Here is a 15,288-nt window from a genome sequence, read left to right on the forward strand (position 1 = left end):
CTGCAGCCTCTGAAGGACTAAAGTCATCACTGAAGGAAGTTTCATTTTGATCTAAAACCACATTAGAACGTATCACATGCTCTGATCCCTGATGGCTGCAAGAGATAGCGCAGGTTTCTGACATAGAACCCAGACTGATACTTAGAACTGTTACCGAACTTCAATACTTAACCCATAAAGACCCAGTGATACTTTTGTGGCTGAGTTTTTCTCTCTAACTTTTCTTAAGTGATTTATCACCATTTGTTATATATTATCCTCTGTATTTTTCATTTTTCAGTGTAAATCATGTATTTTCCTATATTTAATTCACAGATTAAATAGATATTCCTAAAAACTCAAAGTAAATTCAAAGGTTATTACATCAAAACAGAGAAAACTGAAGAAAAAGTGAGTTTGTTAGCAATGATATCAATAACTGAACATAAAAAACAAGTGTCAAACTACATAGGGTTTACTGGTGAATCAATGTTGCAGACAATTACAGTTCACTTCAGAGCCTCTGAATGTCCAAATGGGTCATAACTGATGACCATGAAAAGATGAGAAACTGCATTTTGCATCAATTATTTACATGTATCGATAGGGTTAGTGGATAAACAGTTATTAAATGTTTTAGATCAGTAGATGCTTTAGTCGCTGGTGGCTGTTTGGATCTTTAAGGGTTAAATACTGACTGAGGCCTTGTCTATACGAAAACAAAAACATTTTCATTTTTCGTAAACACAGCATCGTCTCAAGAAATCTGTGACCACTGAAATTGCTGTAGTATATATGCCAGGCCTTTAAGTGGCGCTGTAATGATGCCACGGAAATACACCAAAAACAGACAAGAAGACATAAACCAGAGGTGTCAAACTCATTTTAGTTGAGGGGCCACATTCAGCTAAATTTGATCTGAAGTGGGCCGAACCAGTAAAATAATAACATAATAATATATAAATAATGAGGATTCTGTTGGGTTTCTGTAAATTGGCTTAGAGTCTGGTTTTGACCAACTCTGTATATAAAGTGTCGTGAGATAACTTTTGTTGTGATCTGGTGCTATATAAATTAAATTTGATTGATTGATTTGACTGGTTTTCCCCTGTAAGTCGCTTTGGAAAAAAGTGTCTGCCAAAAAAAAAAAAAAGATAATGTCAACTCCAAACTTTTCTCTTTATGCTTCTTTATGTTTTAAAGCAAAAAAGTTGATTTACATTATGAAAAGGTTTACATCTACAAACTATCTTTTCAAAACATGTGAATAACATGAACAAACTGAAAAAAAATAAGTGTAATTTTGACAATATTCTACCTCAGTTTATCATTTACACATGTACATTATAACTTACAGATCACAGTTGATCTACAAATACACAAAACATTTCGTAGCAGGCAGAATCTTGTTAAAATTATACTTACTTCTCTTAAGACATTTCAGGTTGTTCATATTTGTTCAGGTTATTCACATTTTTTGTGAAATTATGCTTTGTTTTAGCATAAATACATGAAAATACTTCCATTTACACAGAGAAACATTTGGAGTTGACATTATTTCTATGTTATTATGATAGTATTTTACTGGTCCTGCCCACTGGAGATTGAATTGGTCTGAACGTGGAACCTGAACTAGAAGGATTGTTTATATCATAGTGTAATTTTTGCATTTCACAAATTCGTCCCAAGGGCCGGATTGAACCCTTTGGTGAGTCGGATTTGGTCCCCGGGCCACATGTTTGACACCTGTGACATAAACAAACACAAGAAGAAGATGGTGGCACATGTGGGTTTAAGGGAGAGGTAAAGGGAGAGGTGGGGCTATGGCATCATTGCTTCAGAATACAGGTGTATGGGCTGTAAACAGAGAAATGCATGAGTGGTATTTTGAAATTTATTCACTATGGAACCTGGTTTAAAAATTTTGCGGACTCAAATGCCAGTTCCATGTAGATAAAATGCCCATACAATTTTTTTTTTTTTTTTTTCATGTGAATAGCTGCTGAATTGCTTTGAAACAATTGAGTATCAAAATGTCTGGTATCATTTGTTACCAAATGTCAAAACCTAAGGAGTAACATTTAAGTAACATGTGCAAATGGCTTTGCTATATGTTTACTATTGATATTTTGTGAACATACAACTTCAAGACGAGGTAAACAGGTTTATGTCTTATGCTGTAAAACTGCTTTGACTTTATAAAAAGACAAACTAGCGGAAAAATAAAACTAAAGCTGTGTACTGTGATGTATATTGTCATTTTCTTTTGTTAAAATGGGAATGTAACATATCGGAATTGGTGTCAAAGCCACAGAAATCAGTACTGGTACCATGGAAGAATACAGTATAATTTCATCAGAGTTTCAATTTTCCTGTTTAAATGAAAGAAACAGTGTAACTGATGTGTAGGTTGTGTTTCTCTGCAGGTGAACAATCAGGCTCAGAGTTAAAGCTCCGATCAGAGCTGTAAGCCGAGCTGAAATGGAATCTAATTTTCTGGACATTGCTGTAAATTTACCATCGCCTCGACTGTGTGAGGTGATGTTTTACTGATTTTACAGTTTAATGATATTATGGGGACATACATTGGTTTCCACAGTCCTTCACTGGGACTCTGCGCTCCATACGATGACCAAACATGACCTTTGACCTGAACTCATTTGAATATCATGTTAGAAAATACAGCAAAATCATTAGGTTTGACTTTAAAAATCTAAAAGAACATTCTTGCCCACCTTGTAGATTCTATTGCTTGAAATATGTTAAACACTATATTTATAAATATGTCAAGCTTTAGAATCTATGAGGAGGGCAAGATGTTCAATTTTAAGGCAAACAAAGAAGGTTTAAAACTTATCCATATACATGCAGAAGTGAATGGAACAGCCTAGATGATCACCTTATTTACAAATGTTTGTCGTTATTATGATCATAAGTATTAGTTGCTTTAATGGAATTCCTTTCCAGTTCAGTAAATCATGCCACTATTAATACAAAAGAGTTAAATACTTAGTATTACAGACATTGTCAGGCTAAAAGGGATCAGTTTTGGAGACGCTTAATATTGCTGTTTTGCTTCAGCAACTGAGTCATGCATCACTGAACATGGTCCAAAATGATTTTTAGACATAATTATGCATTTGACTGAGCCAGACACACCTATTTTTAAAATAAATCCAAAGTGGGCAAAACAGATAGAATACCAGAACCTGTCCTTACACTGATAAACAGGCCACTTAAAACAAATTTTAGCTCATGAGGAAAGTTTTGACAGTGTTGTTTTTACATTTTTAATGATATTACCTGTATGTTCCCTCCTAAAGTATGATTACACGACAGATTAAATTCGATCTCAGGTCTAGACGAAGGTAAACTTTGGTTTAATGCTCCTTCACCCTCCTTTAAAGCTGATTAGGTGCAGCAGCTCTGGTCACCCGTCGTGTTTTTTTATCCCGTTTGGTCCTTGGAGTGGAAAATTTGCCGAACTAAGAGTGTCTGGTAATGAGATCAAGAAGCTTTTTTTTTTAAATTCCGCTGAGTTTGGTGTTTCAGTTTAGTGTCGCCGCGGGGTTTAAGCACACACAGACCCACACAGACACACACAGACCCACACAGACACACATGCTGCAGTAAAGCTGAGTGATAATGAGGCGTGTGTTCAGTGTGCGATCCTGCTGCAGCTGCTGCTGATATTCTTACTCTGTGTTTTTTAGCTTTCAGTCGTTTGAAGGATTTTAAATTATGTGTCGAACCCATCAATGATCTGTTTACAAACTCACTGTATCTGTGCACACAACTTCATTTTCCAGTAAGTTCTCAGAGATGACAAAGATAAAGATACCCAAACTTAGATTGGAGGAAATGTATAAAACATGAGAACAACAGGCATCTAGATGACAAGAGTCACTTTTCCATTGACCCTCAAATTGCACGAATATAACTTGCGCATAAAAATTTGCCTAATGGAAAAACAACAATTTCGCCAAAACTCTCATTTTTCGATGCAAAGTTTTTGCGTATGCAAGAGGTGGTTTTCCAGGTGCAGTGAAATTGGTATATCATGCAAAACTGCAATGGAAAGACCTTTTTGCGCAACTAGAGTCACGTGAACAAAAAAAACGGATGTTGACGGATGTCACAACAAGTGAAGAAGATGAGTTTTAAAACAAACATGGTGCAGTATGTGTGGACACACCAGGAAACCAAATCATTTTTGAATTTAGTATGGTATAGGGGGGTAACAAGCATTCTAGATTCAAAACAACAGCTATTTATGTTCCCTTTAAGCATTAAAATGCCTTTATTCTCATGGCATGCCCAGTTGGCAGGTTCCTATTGGTCAGGACCTACTTTAAAAGAACCTAGAGTTTTCCAGGCTTCTGTTTTGTTTGACTTCCTGATGAAGACTTGAAGCCGAAACATGTTGAAGTGTTTTTTAAGGTCAATATATGACCATGCCATGTGAATAAAGGCATTTTAATGCTGAAAGAGAGTGCCTTGAGGTTTACTTCCTGTTTGTTATCTACTTTATGAATCCCTTTTTCCAAAGACCACCTCAAACTTTTTTTGGGTCCTAGAAGCATTCCTTCCCATGATTTTTTTTAATATTTATATTCGTCGCCATGTTTATGGAATGACTTCTCATGACATGTTGTGATAATAAATACACAAATCATCGCATTCGTGATTTAATGGAAAAACTGACATTACGCATTTCTATTTTTTCTACAATTAGTAAATATCAGTAAAGTATTGCGCATATGTCCAATGGAAAAGCCACTAGTGTATCAGACATTTTTTCCAGTAAATTAATGACATTAACCTAAAAATTACTTCTATAATTACTATAGAACTATAATTTCATTTTTTTCCTTGTAAATGTACGACCTCATACTGTCAGAAAGTATTTATGTGTTTTCTCATAAATTTAAGCTTGTTACATACATTTAATCTCTGAAAATATCATAGGTTATTCTCCTGAATTTACATGCAAGATTATTAATATCCAACCTCTTCCTTGTAAATTTACTACTATAATCTCACAAGATGTATAGTTTTGTTATTCAGTTCATCACTTATGAATATCCAACCTTTAATTCTAAATTGATCACTTTCATCTACAGAGAGCACCCAAGTTTTTTCTCATAAATTTGTGACTTTAATTGGGAGCTTCTCTCACAAATTTCTGATTTTATAATGTCAATATAAGGTTATACATTTTCCTTGCATATTTACAACTATAATCTCAGAAATTGCAGCTTTGTTTTGTGAACTTCATTACTTTAATCTCAGAAAACACAGAAGTTTTATTTCTTATCAAATTGTTTTTTTTCCCCCTAATAATTGCACTTTAAACTCAGACAAGTTCTTTGCATACATTTACAGCAAGTTGTTTTTATTCTGTCAAATGTATGACTTTGAGAAACTTTTTTTCTTATGAATTTATTCATAAATTTTACTATTTCATCTCAAAGAATATCAGACTTTTTCCACATAAATGCACTTCTATACTGGCAGAGAACTAAGTTAATGTTAAGAAAATAGTTTTTTTTTCTATAACATTTTATTTTTTTCTCAGCAAGTTTTTCACACATCACGGATTAATGGATTTAATATCTGTCCTTTGAATATTAAGTACTGTTTGTGACTATACTGCAAATATTTCAAAAATAAATACAAAGATGTCATCCGATGGGTCACATTAGGTTCAGATATTTCCTCTTACGCTGAAAAGTGTGAATGAAATCGTCACCGACTTCCACACAATGTAGAAAATCATTGCAATTTTTTTTTCCCAAAATCATTGTAATTTTGAGGTAAGATGTTTATTATCAGCTGTTGTGTCTTTACTACTTTACATTTTATCTTTGATATTTAATGATAGTCGCAGAATAGTATAATTTTTCATGTGGGATAATATGTCAAAGTCCTAAAATCCACATTATTTTAGATAAATGTTAGAAACCCACCCTGACTGCCTCAGCAGGGATCAGATCCACCCACCTGCCTGTCAGGAGGCTCCTTCTCCACATTGGACCCCCACCGGGGGGTTCAGGGGTAACAGGAACGTCGGGGGGTCGGAAAGGGTGTTTGTTAATTACCACAGAGAGACAAACCGGGGATAAAGCGTTGACGTCTGGGAGGGAATCATCTCCACTTTGCTGTGTTAGCATTTTCTAATCCCGTGTTCAGCGTCTTCCTGTCCCTCTCAGGGATTAAACACTAAATCGAGATACTTCCACAAACAAAAACAGATAAAAACAGCTACAGACAGACTTTACTGGTAATAAAACTACAAAGCCAAGCAGGTTTCAAGCCTCCAGAGACTGAAAATATACATCATATCTTCTGTAGACAATAATATCTTATAATATGTTTAGTTTCAGAGACTGTTTTACCTGCAAGTTTGACTGAGAACTGAAACAAGCAGCCAATTATGTTTTTACTGCTGTTCAAATTACAGATGTAAACTTCAGTATTAATCATGAAAAGTGCTGAGAAAACACCTCTGATTAGAAAAAGTTAATGTTGATTTTTTTTTTTTTTTTCTACAAATGCATTCATTTTCTCCAGGTTTCTGCAGGGCTTGGGTGCTGTGGTTGCTATTCAGGGCTTGTGGGATTAGCCAGTCAATCTCTGAAAGAATTTGATGCATTTTAACTCATACACATTTCTCAAAATTTGTGGAAGACTCAGCTGCATTGCTGCAGATCAGTATTACTGATGACACTGGGGTGGGGTGGTCAGTGCTGTCTGCACGTTTGTCATTTGTTTGTAATAATAATAATAATAATAATAATAATAATAATAATAATAATAATAATAATAATAATAATAGATTTGATTTCTATGGTGCTTCTCAAGGCATCCAAAGTGCTTTACATTAGTGATCCATTATTCATTCACTCTCACATTCACACCCTGGTGGTGGTAAACTACATTTGTAGCCACAGACGGAAGTGTGGCCAGTTCACACCAAACGGACCCTCTGCCCACCACCAAACATTCATACACTAGTGTGAGTGACACTGGAGGTAAGGTGGGTGAAGTGTCTTGCCCAAAGACACAATGGCGTACTTGACTAGGACAGAGCTGGATTTGAACCGCCAATCCTTTGGTTATTGGACGACCCATGGTAATTATGTTCACACTACAACTTGATAACAAACATAGTTAAGATGATCAAACTCACTTTGTGGTTTTATTATTTTAGTGTGATGTATTTTAATGTTGAGTTAATTTATATATTTTATATGTTTTATGCCATGCTCTTTTAATGTAAAGTTCTTTCTGATTTTATCTGTGAAATGTGCAATAGAAATAAAGTTTACCCACTTACAAAAGGTCAAAAGTCACAGGGTCAAATTAGTTTAACCCTGTACAGTCTAATATGCAGCTATGATATGGCCTATAGTGATTCTGACACAGGAAGGTGTATGGAGCAGTTGTCACCTCAGATGTTTTTGATTTGATTTTATTTATTTGAATGGGACAGTGAGCATTAATGAAAATACATGTTTTCACATGAATGTCAACACTCCAGATTTTAGCCAAAGGCTAGTTTCCATCCTTTGTCCCACAATGAAATTAATGATTTTCATTGTAGGACTGAATTATGAATTTGCTTTTTTGTTATTTTCTGTACTGATGTGTTTCATCAAGATAAGGTTACACAAATCAGTTTACAGCCCAAAAATCATGTTTTCGCAGTAGTTACCAAATTAAACTACCTTTCCATCTATGTAGTGTTCGATGTGACTGCTGCTGTTACTGTATATTAAATCATCTTTCCTCTGCAGAGTAAAAGTCACGCTCCTGAGTCATATTTATAAAGCCTTTCACGCTGAGTCATAAAAGGTCGGGGATTTCTGCTTCTTCCCGTAAAGTTTGTTAAGGGCTGTTTTTGTCTATTTTTAACAGATGTGTAGTAAATGTGGAGAATCTGATCAAACTGTGAGAGAAAGTTTTAGAGGAAAGACAGAGCGGCAGGAAGTTGGGGAATCTCCGGAGGGAAGCCGACTACGAGCACAAATGTGTATGACTGTGTAAAATAAAGGTTAAAGATTAAAAAAAAAAAAAAAAAAAAAAAAGAAAATAAATCATCAGACGTCACTCAGAGTAAAGAAACCCCCCCGAGGCTCAGAGGCAACGCCAACAGCAGCGCATTCAGAGCCGTCATTAAGAGACAGAGAGCAACGAAGAGGGAGAGAGGGTTTGTTTTGTTGGTTTTTTTTTTCGTCTCCTGCTGCTTATTGGTTTAGAGCAGAGGAGGAAGAGGAAAGAGGGACAAACACAAACAAAGAGACAAACATCAAAACTGTCGACCTCAAGGGAGAAGAAGCGCGGAGCTAACGAGCTGCGACAGTGAGAGGAGGAGGAAGATGAGGGGGAGGAGGAGGAGGAAGAGGAGCGCCACATCTCTATAATCACCATCTTCACATTATAACAAGCATCACAACATACAGAGTGAACAGCAGAAACAAAATTTACGCAATTAAAATGATCAGAAAGCACACAACAACCAGCAGAGAAAACAAAAAGTAACACCAGAATTTACACTTGGCTCCATATGAGCAAAAGGCAAAAACCCTCGAACCTTCAAAAACAGTAAAACTGATGAAGTTAAAGCTACAAAGTGTAACATTTACACGTTATATTATCTAAAAACAACATGCCATATATTATGTAGATTTGTGTAGTTGCATGTTATCACACAATGTTTAGATTCAGACAAAAAAAACATGAATATATGTCACTAAATGTAATGAAATACACACAAAAACAAGTCCAACAATTCCATGTTACTTCACACCATCATCAAGCTATGCATTTTGTTATTGTTTCGATGGAGGCAGAAAGCAGCAAAAATTACTGAAAACTGTAACGGAAAAGAACAGAGAACATGATAAAGTAGAGAAGAGAAGAAAAGGGAAATCCAAAGAAAAATTAAGTTAAAACTAAGGAAAGAAGAAATGAAAATACAATGAGAAGAAAGAAAAGTAAAAAAAATAAAGGAAAATGAGATGAAGAACAGTGACAAGAGCAGGAAATTAAATAAGAGGAAACTAAAACAAAACCAACATCAGAAATAAAGATAGAAGAGTTCTGACCTTCGTCTTCATCGTTGGCGGTGACGGTGATGAGGACGAAGCCAACCTCCTTGTCTTCCTCCACGCTGACCTCGTACACCGACTGGGCGAAGGCCGGAGCGTTGTCATTGACATCTGTGATGAAGATCCTGACGTAGGCCGTGTCTGATCAGAAACAAAGACAACTGACCTTTAAAAACTAAAGAAACAACTGGAATTACAACCAACATCTACCTAATTAATGAACAGTCTAATCAGCTGTAGAAAATTTAGAATAAAAAGGAGAATGGGTGTATTTATATTATACTTTTCTACTTTAATCTCCTAAGACTCAGCTTTGGGTTTTCTGTCCACATTTGTGGACAAGAGTTTCACAACTTTATACAAAAAAAAAAAAAAAGAAAAAAAAGAAAAGAAAACTGTCCACCACAAAGGACATTCCATAAAAATTTTTTAAAAAACTGCATCTGAAAAAAACTGTTGCATCATGATGTTTCCAATATAGGCACTTACTTAATAAAAAACAAAAAAAGCTTGTACTTTGCTGACATTTCTTGGGTCTTACGAGGTTAATGACCGCCACATTCAGTAATACATATGCACACATCAAATTAGGGTTCAGAGACTGGTTCAAGGACACTTCACCATCTGGATGTCATAAATGGACACTATGATAACCACAAAAAGTGAAACCAAAACGTCTTGATCTCCCCCTGGTGGCTAGCTGCAGAAAATGTATTAAATCCCGCCCCCTTCATGTTATTTAATGGGACTTGGGCTTAAACAGGTTTTCTCCAAACTGTGATTTTTGTCATTTTAGGTAGATTTCATGAGACTGATTTGTGTTCCAGCTGTCATCTTTCTGATAAATCTGGATTAATAAGTAATTTAATGTTATTAAATGGATGATTGGCAGCTATAACGACCAATCATGGTGCCAAAGCCATTATACATGTGGCCAGGAACCAATCAGACGCCAGCTGGTGGACTCTGGCTTTAAGTTGTATCGCACCAGAAACATGACAGCTCCTTTTTACAAAGTGAGAACCAAGTGTCATGTCAAGTGGCATCCATCATTATATACAGTCTAGAGGAGGTGGGGATCAAACCACCAACCTTTCAGTGTGTAGAGGACCCACTCGAGGCAGCACTATGACGATGAAGAAACCTGTTCTGATAAACGTCTCTGATCTCCTGCAGCCCAGTGATTTGATTTCTTTACAGATTGTACATGACTTCAAAGCAAGTAGTGCTAAAGGTGAATGTTCCAGGGTTGTGAAATATAAGTAGAATGGTTATATGGACAAAAACACCTGGGACAGAATCCTTTCAATCCAAAATATTTAGCCTATGGTGATCAGCTGTCCACTGTGGTCATAACTGAAGTTGGAGAGGTGGCACTTGATTATTTTCTATTCATGAAAATCAACAAGACCCTATAGTTGAAGTTGTGCTCATCAAGTGGAACGCTTGTGCAAGGTCATGCAATGCCCTTCAAGGTTATAATAGTTTTGGATTTTTCATTATAGTTTAGTTTTATTTAGTTTTGACTTTTTTTTTCCTGTAATTCAGTAAGCTTTAATTAATTTTTAGAGCAGGTTTACTAGTTTTTATTAGTTTTTGTTATTTTCTAAATGCTTAGTTTTAGTTTAGTTTTTAGTTTCTTTATATCTTTTATCTTCTTCACCGTCGAATTCAAATAAATCCCAGACAGGACTCTGTTGCTTTCTCCCAACTTTAGTCTCCATGTTTCCAGGTAGAGTGGGGACCAGAAGATGACTCTAAACCACAAGTGACGAGGAGTGATGGACCATTAAATATCAAATGGTGCCACCGGCTAAAATTGCTTGAGGGAAATAAATTGATTTTACATCAATCCGACATTGACAAAGACTAAAATGAGTGGAATTTTATCCCTAAATTTTATACGTTTTAGTTAGTTTTGTAAACACACAATACAGTTTCAGTTAGTTATTGTTTTTTTTCTTTTAATTATAGTTTTTATTTATTTCAGTTGATGAAAATGTTTTTACAATTCTAGTTTTCGTCATTTCGTTAGTTTTCGTTACCAATAATAACCCTGATGCCCTTGTGCTGTGGAAGTCATCAGTAGTCACTTTTCCATTGGACATATGCGCAAAACTTTACCGATATTTACTAAATGTGGAAAAAATAGAAGTGCGTAATCTTGGTTTTTCCATTAAATCACAAATACGATGATTTGTTTATTTATTATCGCGAGATGACACGAGAAGTCATTCCATAAACACAGCGACGAACGTAAATATCGTCTTGATTTACAGATATATTCATTATTATTATTATTATCATTATCATTATCGTTATTATTATTATTATTATTATTATATTACCCCTCTATTCTATACTAAATTAAAGATGATGCCTGGTGTGTCCACACATACTGCACCATGTTTGTTTTAAAACTCTTCTTCGCTTGTTGTAACGTTCGTCAACGTTCATTTTTTTTTTTTATTCACATGACTCTAATTGCGTAAAAAGGTCTTTGCATTGCAATTTTGTGTGACATACCAATTGCAGTACGTCTGAAAAACCACCTCTTCCCAGCGCAAAAACTTTTAATCAAAAAACGAGAGTTTTGGAGAAATTGTCGTTTTTCCAATAGGTACATTTTGATGTGCAAGTTATATTCACGCAATTTGAGGGTCAATGGAAAAATGACTACTGAGTCTGACACAGGACAGTTTCAGAGTTTCTACTGCCTTTTTGATTTGAATAACTATTCGAGGCTACTGGAGGAAAAAAATCAGGCTAATGCTTTGTTTATATCATAACTGTGAGGCTGAGAGGGAAAAACCTTATGTTCAACACACATGTTCAATGCAACAATGTGACACCAAAATACATTTCTATATCTGTATTTATTCATGTAGCAGCTTAAGGAGTAAAAACCCCCTATCAGTATTTAACCAAGTGGTAAACTTACAGATGGCTGGAAAATGGTCACAGATGTCATCTTCTTATCAGTTGACAAGGACAGACATAGTCCCTGTAAGTACTTTCTACTGTACCCCAGAAACTACTCCCACAGCTATATTTCTATATTTATATTACCTGAATATTTCCCTGAGGATAAATAAGGTTCATCTGTGTCTGTATATTTGCACAAGTAAAGGAAAATTGGCTTTGAAGCTGTTAAAATGAGTGTTACCTTCTGTTTCCTAAAGAAGAAACACTTTCACAATGTGATGACAAGTCTCAGTGATATGTGTTTAACAGATTTAAAAACACAGGGTTGCTCTTCTATACCCCAAACCAATAAAACAAACCAGGTTGTGGATACAGACAATATTTTATGGTACAGAAAAATTGATCTTTTAATAAGCAAATACAAATATAAGTTGGAGTTTCTACGTGCAATGGAAAATACTGCTCATATCAAGGTTATTATCGTTAACGAAAACTAACGAAATGACGAGAACTAGAATTGAAAAAAACATTTTCGTTAACTGAAATAAATAAAAACTAAAAGAAAAAACACCATAACTAACTGAGACTGTATTGTTTGCTTACAAAACTAACTAAAACGGATAAGAACTCCCTTAGTTTTCGTCTTTGTCACTGTTGGATTGATATGAAATCGATTTATTTTGCTCTAGCAATTTTATCCAGCGGCACCATACAACACTTCACGGTCCGTCACTTGTGGTTTAGAGTTGTCTTCTGGTCCTCACTCTACCTGGAAACATGGAGACTAAAGTTGGGAGAAAGCAGCAGAGTCCTGTCTGGGATTTATTTGAATACGACGGAGAAGGAGAGAAAAGATATGACAAAACTAAAATTAATACTAAAACTAAACTAAAACTAAGCATTTAGAAAAAAATGAAAACTAATAAAAACTAGCAAACCTGCTCTAAAAACAAATAAAAAAAACTGAAATAGAGAAAAAAAAGTAAAAACTAAATAAAACTAAACTAAAATGAAAAATTCCAAACTATTATAACCTTGGCTCATATCAGGATTATGAGTTCAGGTTTTGCTTCAGTTGTGTGTCTGAGTGTGTTACCGGTGTTGGGTTGTCCCTGTTGTCCGGGTCGGGCAGACTCGGAGCCGTCCTGTGACTGGACCTCGATCAAATACGAAGCCTTCTGCTCACGATCGAAGGAGGCTCGAGTGGTGATGACGCCACTACGTGGGTCGATGCTGAAGAACTGCGAGTCCCCGCTCTCGTCCTTCAGGATCACGTAATGAATCTGAAGAAGAAGAGGTGAAAGATGAAGCAGAAGAAGAAGGAGAGGTGGATGATGAATGATGAACAGAATGGATGCAGGTCGTTCATCCTCACCATCCCGTGCAGACCAGAGTCCAGATCCGTAGCCGACACCTGAGCCACCGACGTCCCAATTTCTGCCCCTTCGGGAACCGTGGCCTCGTAGGTGGATGACAGGAAGAAGGGGACGTTGTCATTCACATCTGAAGACAAACAGATGGAGAGAGAAAAGGAGTAGGAACAAAGACAAACATCCTTTCATTCCCCTCAAACCATCATTTCTGTTGTTGTGCTGTTGCTGGATCTGGCAGTAGATCACACACAGTCTGTCATGTCCATGAAAGAAGATTAAACTGGATTAAAAACTGACAGAAGGAAAGAAAATCAAGAAAAAGAAAAAAAAAAAGAAACAAAAGGAAAATTTATAAGCGTAAGAAAAGCAAAGAAAAGAAGTTCGTAGTGATAAAAGATGGACTTTACTGGATAAATTAAAGAAGCAGCCAACGGACGGACAGACAGACAGACACACATACATATATACATACATACAGACATACATACATATATAAAGACAGAGACATATATACATACATACATATATACAGACAGACATACAGACATACATACAGACATACATACATATATACAGACAGACAGACATATATACATACATACATACATATATACAGACAGACATACAGACATACATACATATATACATACATATATACATATATATAGACAGACAGACATATATACATACATACATACATATACACAGACAGACAGACATATATACATACATACATACATATATACATACAGACATACATACAGACAGACATACATACATATATACAGACAGACAGACAGACAGACATATATACATACATACATATATACAGACAGACAGACAGACATATATACAGACATACATACATACATACAGACAGACAGACAGACATATATACAAACAGACAGACAGACATATATACATACATACATATACACAGACAAACAGACAGACAGGCATACATATATACATATATACAGACAGACAGACATTTAGACAGACAGACAGACATATATACATACATACATACATATATACAGACAGACAGACATATATACATACATACATACATATATACAGACAGACAGACATATATATACATATATACAGACAGACAGACAGACAGACAGACAGACAGACAGACATACATACAGACCAACAGTGAGACATGCATACACACACACAGACACGTACACACACACACACACACACACACACGGACAGACATAAATACAGACAGACATAAATACACACATACAGACACAGACAGACAGACAGACAGACAGACAAAAATACACACATACAGACAGACACACAGACAGATAGACAGACAGACATAAATACATACATACAGACTCACACACAGACAGATATACACACAGACAGATATACAAACATAGACAGACAGACAGACAGACATACAGTGGATTGTGTCTTCCTTCACTAATGAAAATGGAGTTATTAGTGTGGAATTATCCCCAAACACCCTGAAGAGTCCACAAAGCAGCTTGTCAGCTCACTTTCAAGCTCCGCTAAGCCAATTACAGCGTCCGATGTGGGTTTGTTCAAAGCCAATCAAAGTCAGAACTCATCTCTCCTCCTCTCACCGCCTACAGACGCTGATTGGGAAATGACTCACTATTATTTTAGTGCTGGAGACGACCAGCGATACAATCTCCTCTTCATTACTCTTTATCCCTCCTTCTCTTCATCATTTACCAGCAACGTTCCTCGGTTTCCTCTGCTGGTCAGAGCCAAACAGCTTTTAGGAAAGTAAATCTTTTTTTTCCTGCTTAGAACTAGAAATACTGCCTTGAGAAAATATGCCTTTAACAGTCAGTTAAGTGTGAGTTTACATTCATGTCCGTCCACATTCATATGATGCATGTGACAATGGA

General features: G+C 35.8%; 1 protein-coding gene across 1 annotated transcript in view; it reads right to left on the bottom strand.

Moving 5' to 3' along the window:
- Positions 1 to 15,288, bottom strand: part of LOC115435949 (neural-cadherin) — a 241,626-nt gene that overhangs the window by 42,832 nt on the left and 183,506 nt on the right. The window contains 3 exon segments of the mRNA XM_030158588.1: positions 9,090 to 9,233; positions 13,114 to 13,300; positions 13,393 to 13,520. Of these exon segments, the coding sequence (XP_030014448.1) occupies positions 9,090 to 9,233; positions 13,114 to 13,300; positions 13,393 to 13,520 (459 nt within the window).

This window comes from Sphaeramia orbicularis, chromosome 16, assembly GCF_902148855.1.
Source record: "Sphaeramia orbicularis chromosome 16, fSphaOr1.1, whole genome shotgun sequence".
Lineage (NCBI taxonomy): Eukaryota > Metazoa > Chordata > Actinopteri > Kurtiformes > Apogonidae > Sphaeramia > Sphaeramia orbicularis.